Raw genomic sequence first — 10,080 nt, 5'->3', positions numbered from 1 at the left:
GTATTTTGGTTATTTTATTTCATTTAAAATATTTTTTATATTTTTCATTAGTGCGAATTTAATAGAAGAATGGACGTCCAAAATTTGGTGTCAAAATAGATTATAGAAAAAAATTCAAAATAAAATAGTTTACCGACGTGACATTGTGATTGGGACAATCTTAACCCTCCATTCAAAAATGGACGGTTGGATAAGGGAAAGGAACTTCTATGTTCTAAAAAAAACATAAAAAGCTTTCTCTTCTTTTATTAAGACAAACTTCATGCGAGTATGGAGAATGTAAACATTTATGTGTCCTCGCTTATAAGCCATAAAACATAGTTTCTCAGTATATAAAATACCCACTACAAGAAACTAATTTTTTTCCTGTAGCATCTATTTTCTCTTCATATTTTTCCCTTTTTTTTTATAAAGAAAACCCATAAGATACCCAAGTGAGACCCTCTTAATCCCATAATTTTGGATTGAAAAGATTGCTTTTCCTAGCTTTTTTAATGGGCGTTGTATATTGAAAACAGCATGCAGTTTTCCTTTTCAAACTTGTATTTACCGTCAATTCAATCATTAAAAAGTTAAAATTTTTATTGGGGAAATTGTATATGGGTGTTGTTTGCATAAGGTTGCAATTTTAAACAATCGAAATAAGGTGCATCTCTAAATTTTATAACAAATGCAGTTTTGATATAAAAAATTCTTAGGATGACTTGAGAATCTATTTTCATATCTAATTATAAATTTTTAAACTCTAAAAATGGTTGAAATCAAGTAGATCTAAAAACACATGAAAATCTTGAAAATGGATAGTCCAAACAATGTGCTGCAAGATACACTATTTTGTGGACTCAAAATCTTTTTCTCTTTCCATATTCATAAATCTCAATGTCGATATGATCAATTAGAGGGTTTTCCAACATCCTAACAACCTTTTATGATGGATTTTTGAGGTACATCTTTGATTCTACATTTTAAGGTTGCAACCTTAGATAAACTTTATCCATTATGTGGACCCCTTATATAGCAATATGTAGCTGTAGCCCCCAATGATTTTTAAGTAACACAATTAACCTAATTTTATTTATTTGTTCAACAATCCCTTATTGAAGGAAATAGTTTTATGTTGGATGAAAATTCCCATTATCTATACACCAACGATTCTCTATTTAAAAATTTGATATAGCTTATTTATCTAAAATTCTTGATATAACTTGAATTTGAGATAGTTTCTTTTTTTATAAATTTTGAGATAGTTTTTCTCTTTAAAAATTTTGTGAGGGTTTCTTTTGTTAAAAATTTTGAGATAGTTTCTCTGAAAACTTGAAATTTGAGATCATTTTCCTTTCTAAAAATTTTAAGATGGTTTCTCTATCTAAAATTTTAAAATTTCAAAATTTTAAAGAGAGAACCATGTGTTTGTGCATGGGGGGCTATTTTCATAAAAAGAAAGCTATATATATATATATATATATATATATATATATATATATATATATATATATATATTTATTGACAGAGAGCAAAGCAAAGCTATTTACTTCCTTTTTAGGTGGCTACAAAAATAAATGTAGCAATTGGGTTAGTTGAGTAGTTTTGAGTAGTTTAAAAAGTAATAGAGGAACATGCCAAAAAAAGTATTGTCTAGGGACATATACATAATTTTCCCTATAATTCTTTTTAAAAAAATATTTACGTGTAGGTTTTTGGGGCACTGAAACTGCATCTTCTGACAGGATTTCAAGGTATATCTTTATTTAATAGTTTAAGGGCAACGATATGTCTGTGTAATATTTTTAGTGAGCCGGGCCTTTTCCTAGTTAGGCCTGTGTCAACATGCCCTAGACCCGACCTCAACCTTTTGCATAAGTTTTTGGTGCGAAACCGTGTATGTATATAAAGAATAAGGTTTCATGAGTCAGGAGACTCATCTATTTATATGAGCTCTCTCTCAAAAATCCATCTTACATATGGATTTTGGATCTAAAAAATTAAAGTTATTCGGATACAAGGAAACCTTCCAATTTATCATCTCAACCTCAAAATTTTATAAATACAAAAGAAGTTAATTTTAAGTTTTAAAAATAATGCATATTAATAACAAATTATCCATACCACTTATTTTCAAGTTTTTAAATTATCTATACTCCTTCAATCTGTGTGTGTGATAAATTTGATACTAGATGTGGTTTGCATAAAGTTGCAACCTTAAACATTCAAATTAAGGGGTGCCTCCGAATTTTATCACAAATAAAATTTTGGTGTTACAAATTCTTAGGATGGTTTGACAATGTATTTTGATATCTAATTATAACATTTTAAATTTTAAAAATGTTTCAAAACAAGTAGATTCATAAATATAAAAAACTTCAAAATAGACAGTCCAAACAATATGCTACAAAATACACTATTTTTAAGACCTAAAATCTTTTTTTATTTTCATATTGATACATCCCGATGTTGAGATGTCAATTAGAAGATTTTCCAACATCAAAACATGATGGATTTTGCAGGTGCACGGTAATACTACATTTTAAGGTGGCAACCTTCTATAAACTTTTTCCTTTGATAATTCGATACAAATGTAAATTTTCAGTCCACCACAAAAGAAGCCTATAAACATAGTGGTACAATGCAAACCATGTTGTCTAATGGGTGCCATTTTTTCAAGGACTAGATATCTTAACCCCTCAAAAACAAAATTTTCACTCAATTTCTCCACTGAAAAGTCCAAACCCAAAACCCTAATTCCTCAGAACCTAATCAAAATTGGTATCAATCCCACTGCAAAATCCTTTAATAAACTCCTGAAAAATGCCTCAAAAACCCACCATTATAAACTTCTTCTGCACATCTACGACCAGATTTGTGCTAACAGTATCACCTCTGATTCTGATACACATAAAATGCTCTTTTGGGGCCTTCTCAAAATGGGCAGGCTCAAAGAAGCAGAGAATTTCTTGACCCAACTCAATGGGTTTTCCTGCATTGGTGAAATTTATCAGAAAATGCTCTTTTTAGGCTTATGTAGAGGTGATGATCCTGAAAAAGCTTGGATTTTTATTAAGGATCACATGATTCAGAGAGGTATTCTTCCCAGTTCTCTTGGGTTTTATTTCTTGATTGTCTGTTTAATTTATCAGCATAGAATCGATGAGGCCCGTCAAGTATTTGAATTAATGGTGAAAAATGGTGTAATTGTTGATAGTTTGGTAATTAACGCAGTTTTGGATGGTTATTTTACGGTGAAAAAATTCAATTCAGGGTTGGGGTTTTTTGAGGAGGTGTTGGGAAAAGGCTTTAACCTGAATGCTTCAACTTATGCCCGGGCTATGGAATTGCTTTGTAAAGAAAACAGAGTCGGAGAAGTTGGGGAATTGGTTTTGAGAATGGAGAGAGAAGGTTTGATTGCAGATTCTGTTATTTATACCATTTGGATATCTGGGCTTTTTCAAGATGGCGATCTAATGGGGGCTTTTCGAAAACATAAAGAAATGGTAGAATTAGGGTTTAAGCCCGATTTGATCAGCTATGCTGTTTTAATTGATGGTTTTTGTAAGGAAGGGAATGTGGAAAAAGCCTCGGGCTTTGTACATGACATGTGGAACAATGGCATTAGGCCAAATATGGTGTCTTTTACATCAATTATTGATAGTCTTTGCAAGAAAGGCATGTTAGAAGTTGCAATTCAATTTTTTCATAAGCTCGAGGAATTGGGTTTGCAAGGAGATGAGATTACTTATGCAGCTTTGATAGATGGTTTATGCAGAAACAATGATTGGCAAAGAGTTTTTTGCTTGCTGGAGGAGATGGAAATTAAGGGAATTGATGTAACAGTTATCACTTACAATGTTTTGATTAATGCTCTATGCATTAGAGGTAGAACCTCTGATGCTTTTGAGATTTCAGGAGGTTTTTTTGGGGATAATTGTACATGTAGTACCCTTATCCATGGGTATGGGAAGAAAAGGGATATGTTGGGTGTATTGGGAGTGAGGAGGAGAATGGAAGAAGCTGGTGTCTCACCTGATCTGGTTACTTGTAATGCACTAATCAAGGCTCTTTCAATGGCTGGGAGCTTTGATGAAGCTTTTAAATTATTTAGGCTGTTATCTGAAATGGATCTTGTTCCAAACTCCATTACTTATTGTATTATGATTCATGGTTGTTGTAATGTAGGAAAAATAACTGATGCGCTTAAGATATTTGATGCATATAGACAGTCAGGTTTAGCGCTGAATATTGTTAACTATAACTGTATTATAGGGGGGCTATGTAGAGAGGGAATGGTAATGATGGCAGCTGAAATCTTCAATGAAGCTTTAGACAGAGGTTTGGTTCCTGATGCCATTACTTACAAGGTTTTGATTAAGGCATTGTTAAAGGAAGGCAAAGTAGAAGAAGTTTTGGATTTTCTTGGACATTTAGAGGAGTTAGATATTGGGTTAGAAGCCTTAATGTATAATCGTGTGATCTGTTGGTTCTGTAAGCAGCAGCTTTTTAAAGAGGCATTGGAGGTGATTGAAATAATGATGAGGAAAGGCTTGGTTGTATCCAACAAGAGCTACTATGCCATAACTAAAGGTCTTCTCAATAGGGGAAAGAACGGGAAGGTGAGGTTATTTTTGAGCAGGTTCATCAAAGAGTATGGCATTCTTGAGCCTAAAATATACAGGCTACTCATAATTTATCTGTCTAAGAAGGATGTGAGAAGAGCTATTCAGCTCTATGATGTAATGACAAGCAATGGTCTGAAATTGGCTCTTTCTACAGTACTCTTGAATGCACTGACAAAAGAAGGAAGAGTGGAAGAAGCGCATGCTCTTGTCACAAAAGCTGAAGAGAGGGGCCTTTTACTGGATGTTGTTGCCTATTCTATCTTAATTGATGCCCTTTGCAAGCAAGGATCTTTAGAGAGGGCTCTAGATCTCTGTGCCAGCTTGAAAAACAAGGGGATCTCTCCAAATATATATACTTATAACTCGGTGATAAATGGGCTATGTCAAGAAGGCTGTCTGGTGCAAGCTTTTAGGCTCTTTGATTCTTTGGCGAAAGAGGGTGTGCATCCCACTATCATTACTTACTCAATCCTGATTCGCTCTCTTTCTAGAGAAGGGTTGTTGCAAGATGCCCATCAGCTGTTCAAAAGTATGATTGAAAAGGAAATTTCACCGAATACTATTGTTTACAACTTATTGATACATGGGTATTGCAGAATAGGCATGATGGAAGAGTCCTTGAAGTTGGTTCGTGATATGGAGATCAAATGCATAGTACCAGACGGTGTGACGGTTTCTGCACTGATCAAAGGCTTTTATTTGAAATGTGATATGGAAGGTGCATTGGGGTGTTTCTATGAGTTTAAGGGGAGGGGGATTTTACCTGACTCCTTGGGTTATGTGAGCCTTATAAAGGGTCTCTTTGTTAAAGGGAGGAAGGAGGAATCAAGGAGCATTGTCATGGATATGCTCAACAATAAGCCAGTCATGGATAGTGTTAAAGCTGATGTTATGATTGATTCTGATTATCTTTCGAGCTATTTGAGCTTTTTATGCAGAGAGGGCAACATCCAGGAAGCCACTGAGCTTCTACTTGAAATTGAAGCCATGATTTTAGCCTCCAAGAGATGTAATGGAAACAGGGAGGTGATGAACCCAAAGCTTAATGAACTGTGGAAGAAGGAAACTTCGAGAAGGGAAAACGAGAAGTTCGATTTTGGAACTGGAGCTACCCATCATCTGATGGAGTTCGATTCAGGCTTGGAATACATGAACTTTGGGTTAGAAACTCCAAGGCCGAGATTGCATGAGGATGATAAAATAGCTAATTTTGATACCTACTATGCCATCATCTCATCACTTTGTTCAAGAGGGGACAAAGAAGGAACAACTAGAGTAGTGAAAGAAATGCTTGCGAGCTTTAAGTGAAAATGAATGATCAAGAATGAAACTGGATTCTAACCATGGTCTAAAAAAATTTACTGACCATGTTATATTATCAATCTTGTTGCCATAGGGTGATGTATAGCATCAACATGCGAATTCATTAAGCGAAGGACCAAAAAGATTGCCAAAATGGGAAACAGATTAAAGATTCACTGCTGCCTTTATCAGATTATATTTGGGACTGGTCGACCTAGATCCAGACATCAGGTTCCTACTCATGAAACCAGACCCAAGTCCTTGATGGGGTGTGCGGGGCACATGAATATATACACTCCAGACATCTATTTAAATTCCCACGGTTATTGTTAAAATTGACCGCCAAATCAAGGGAAGGGAATATAATTATGTATCTCTTAGCATCAAATATCTTTTTCAGTCTCCTATGGAAACTTTGCAGACGTATTTGTCCTCATGATTCAAGCTAATTGCTGGTTGTGAAGGTTCAAGGGCAAGCCAGAGAAACCAAGAGACCAGTGAAGCAAATGTTACCCCATATATGGGTCTCTTCAGTGTTATTTGAATAGCTCTCCAAAAGTCAAAAGACCGAGACTCCCCACTTCACCGCCAGTCCAACCCTTTAGTTTTATTAGGAATATACAGAGAGGTTACGATTACCGCTAAATTCATACACATTATCAGTTTCCTATGTACGTTTTAAGTGTTGGGCAATGTGTGTGAGAGAGAGGGGCATGGGTTGTGTTGAATGGTATTTTTGTTGAACTTAATTAAGAGGGAATAAGTAGGACTAAGACTTGATACAAAGATTCTTTTATTTTAAATCATCATCATCAGAGTTTTTTTCAACGTTTTTTTCAACTAATTGAGGATTGTCTCTCCAATGCAATTGGGTTGCTTGGTACATAATCCGCGACAACCACAAACCTCTTTGAAATAAGGGAAATAATAGAATGAGACCATTTACCTTTGATACAAGGTCTTCACATTAACTTTTACCATTAGATGTGAAATTGCATGGTTACAATTATTCCATTGACCAAGCTCAAACTTCAAAAGACTTTTTCATGAACTTTGTGACACATCCAAGCTATCAAACTTCATATCAAATGGTTGTAAGGAATTGTAATCACCTTGTATCACAGGTAAATTCATTCATAGTATACAATCCCTTGAAATAAACTTCAAGGAAAATTGTTTCATGTGGGCTGAACCACATTTCTACATATGCGGTTCAAAAAGAGTAAAGCATCCATCTTAAAGATGGATGCAAGTAAGTGTTTAATCTAAAAGCAAAGGAAACCAATGGTCCAAATGTTTTCTTATTAGAATTATTATTTCCAGTTTTTAAAATTTATTTATTTATTCATATTCATGATCTCCATGTTAGAGATTACATGTCCTTAAAAATTAAGTCTTAAAATCCATCTCAAAAATAGATTTATGAAGTGGCCCGCATTTCAACCTATGCGGGATTGGCCGCATAGAAACCGGATCCAAAGTTAAAAAGCCCATGGTCGGATCTAGAACCACCCCAAATCCATGCATTTTTGCAAATATTGCTTTTTATTTCTAGAAATCAGAATTTTGCATGTGGTAACAATATGAAAAGATGCCTAATTAAGAATACCACAAGGAGAAATTAGATCTAGAATATTGGCCTTTATCAGATTAAAAAAGCGCCAGTTCAGTATCGGGAATCACTCAAAGTCGTACCAATTCTTGGTCATAATAGGCGATTCAATATGAAATGGTATATTGTATGTGCTAATATTACCGACCAAGCTCAAATTCCCTAGCGGTTACCAGTAGCCAGGTAGCCTAACCAACCATGCTACTGGTTTTCACTGATATCACTTCTACATATCATATAGCTTATGTACATTCTCTACACCCTACTACCTACAAGGGAATGATCATGTTGAAGCCACGAACATATCACTTGTCATCGAAATACATGACTCCATGCATCTTGGTGTATGAAGTGGAGACTGTCCTGCCCGTTGAAATCAGATATCATTTCTTCACGATCTCTCATGTCCACTAAAAAAAGATGGCATCCTTGTCTTCAAACTCAAGATAAGAAACGACTTCACGCTGCTAACATTAATCATGCCATCTACAAATGGATCTCGCGAGCATGGTCATCTCTAGACAATTTAGAGTTGGGAATGAGATCTTAAAGATCTTTACATCAAAGAAGCCACTCGTCTTGACACCAATTTAGGGGTGGAATATTGGACGGTGAAGAAGCAACATAACCATAAGATAAATGTACTTAAGATGAGAATGTTGAGCTAGATGAGTAGCAAGATAAGACAAGAAGGGATAGAAAAACTTCTTGAAGAGGGGAGGTACAAAGATATCTAGAGAAAGAAAGAGAAAAGTCACATAGATAAGGAGAGATGGTCTCTGAAGGGGATGGAGATGCTGAGGGGGGAGATAGCGCGACTATGGTCACTATTAGGTATGATCTGGCAGGAGGTCTTCTGTCAGGTGCACAGTTCCCAATGGTAGGCTCTTTCTCTCCCCCTTCAACCGATATTTTTGGCCTTTTTGACTAGGCTAGAAGAAGTTGGAGCTTATCTTATCCTTCAAGAGTTAAAAACATGGGGGAGAACAAGATCATCTTCTTCCTTCGTTCTAAGGAGGATTCATTCATGGCTTTGAAGAACCGTTTTGTTCGCATTAGGGGGAAGCTTTTGTCCCTTGATCCTTGGAGACCTGATTCTCATCGTTCTTATCTTCAAAAAGGTAGCTTGTAGATCAGATTACTGGGTATTCTTGTACATGGTGCAAACAAGTGTGGCAAGTTTTGTGATGTTGATAAGTTGGCCTTTAATGGGGTTGATCTGCAATTTGTTAGGGTCTGTATCTGGAAATTGTAGGGGGCGCTCATTCCTAAGTTTTGACTTTACGGGTGGGTTAAGAAATTTTCTCCATTTCAATGGAGCAAGAATCTGCAGAGAGAAGTTGTAACCATCCAGATTTGTAGAAGGTTGACAATGAGATGGATGGAAAAATTGGATGGCAGAAGGTGGTCTATCGTAGTAGGGTCACGCCGAAAAAGAGGAATTCCCACCAGTTGCAGAGGGAAGGACCCCAAAATTTTACGAATATGCAAAGGGAGTTTCAAAATTTTAAAATTCGGAAGCATGGTTTTCGGTGGGCCGTTTTACTTATTGCTCGGCGGGTTCTAAGCGTACCGTTGTTGACTTTAATGCTGGTCCTCGAAGGGCTAATGAGGGACCACCAAAGGTAGTACAACCAGAGATTGTAAATGTTTTGGGTTGTCATGATGGCGCTAGAAATGAAGATTTATCGAGCCGTTAGGAGAATGAGGCGCATATCTTGGGATTGGCGGTTACTGCTAAGGAACGCCATCTAGAACCGTTTGGCATGACCATGAAGGCGGTGTTTTCTTCCCGATGATGAAGGAGGTGCAGAGTTTGGCTTCTGCCTTTCAATCAACAGGGCAGAAAAAGGTGGTTTTAAGCCCTTTTAAGGTGTTGGCTTCTCTGATAGAAGTGCAGAAGCTTCGATCGGTGGTTGTTGTCCAAGTAGTGCTCGCAATCTTGGCAATCATGTGCCCATTTTGGCACCGTCGTGCAGGAAGGAAGAATTGTGTGCCACAGAGGTTGCTTTTTGACCCACTTTCAAAAAACTCAATAGCGTTCGTGGTGATGGATGATGATGCACAATGGTGGAAGATGTGGTCTTGGAAGACGCAGTGTTTGCCTTACCAGAGGGAGAAGCACTGTCACAGATGGAGGAGCAGGAGTTCGTGGCAACGATGGAAGAAGAAGATGTTGCCCCAATCTTTGTGATTCGTGAGGAGCAACCTCTACTCCTTCACTTGTCAAAGACAGAGCCTAGGGTAACAATGGAGGTTACTTATGATGCGTTGTCGCAGAGTGACGATATGGCTACTTTGGTGGCTTGTGACAAACAAGCTCAGAATGATCGAGTAGAGAAAATTGTGGGCTCGATAGTGTTTGATAGTGGGATGGATTTCGATGTCCCCATTGGGGTTGTTTTTAAAGATATTGTGGATAAAATCAAAGCTGGAAATCATACCCCACTGACGATAGCAAGAAAAAATCTAAACAGGATAATACTGGTGGGGATGCTGGGAACTCGACCCATGCAAAGGATATGGAAGCTAAGAAAAAGAAAGGTAAAAGCTTAA

General features: G+C 36.6%; 1 protein-coding gene across 1 annotated transcript; it reads left to right on the top strand.

Annotated features, from left to right (window-relative positions):
• Positions 1-2,498: 2,498 nt before the first annotated feature.
• LOC18440710 (Pentatricopeptide repeat (PPR) superfamily protein) lies at positions 2,499-6,698 on the top strand. Its single transcript, XM_006850848.4, has one exon. The coding sequence runs from the start codon at positions 2,643-2,645 to the stop codon at positions 5,916-5,918; it is 3,276 nt and encodes a 1,091-aa protein (XP_006850911.2). The 5' UTR covers positions 2,499-2,642; the 3' UTR covers positions 5,919-6,698.
• The last annotated feature ends 3,382 nt before the right edge of the window (positions 6,699-10,080 follow it).

Source organism: Amborella trichopoda, chromosome 1 (genome assembly GCF_054954075.1).
Source record: "Amborella trichopoda isolate Santa Cruz 75 chromosome 1, AtrichopodaSantaCruz75HAP2 v2.0, whole genome shotgun sequence".
Taxonomy (NCBI): Eukaryota; Viridiplantae; Streptophyta; class Magnoliopsida; order Amborellales; family Amborellaceae; genus Amborella; species Amborella trichopoda.
This window is presented reverse-complemented; position numbering and strand designations above follow the sequence as displayed.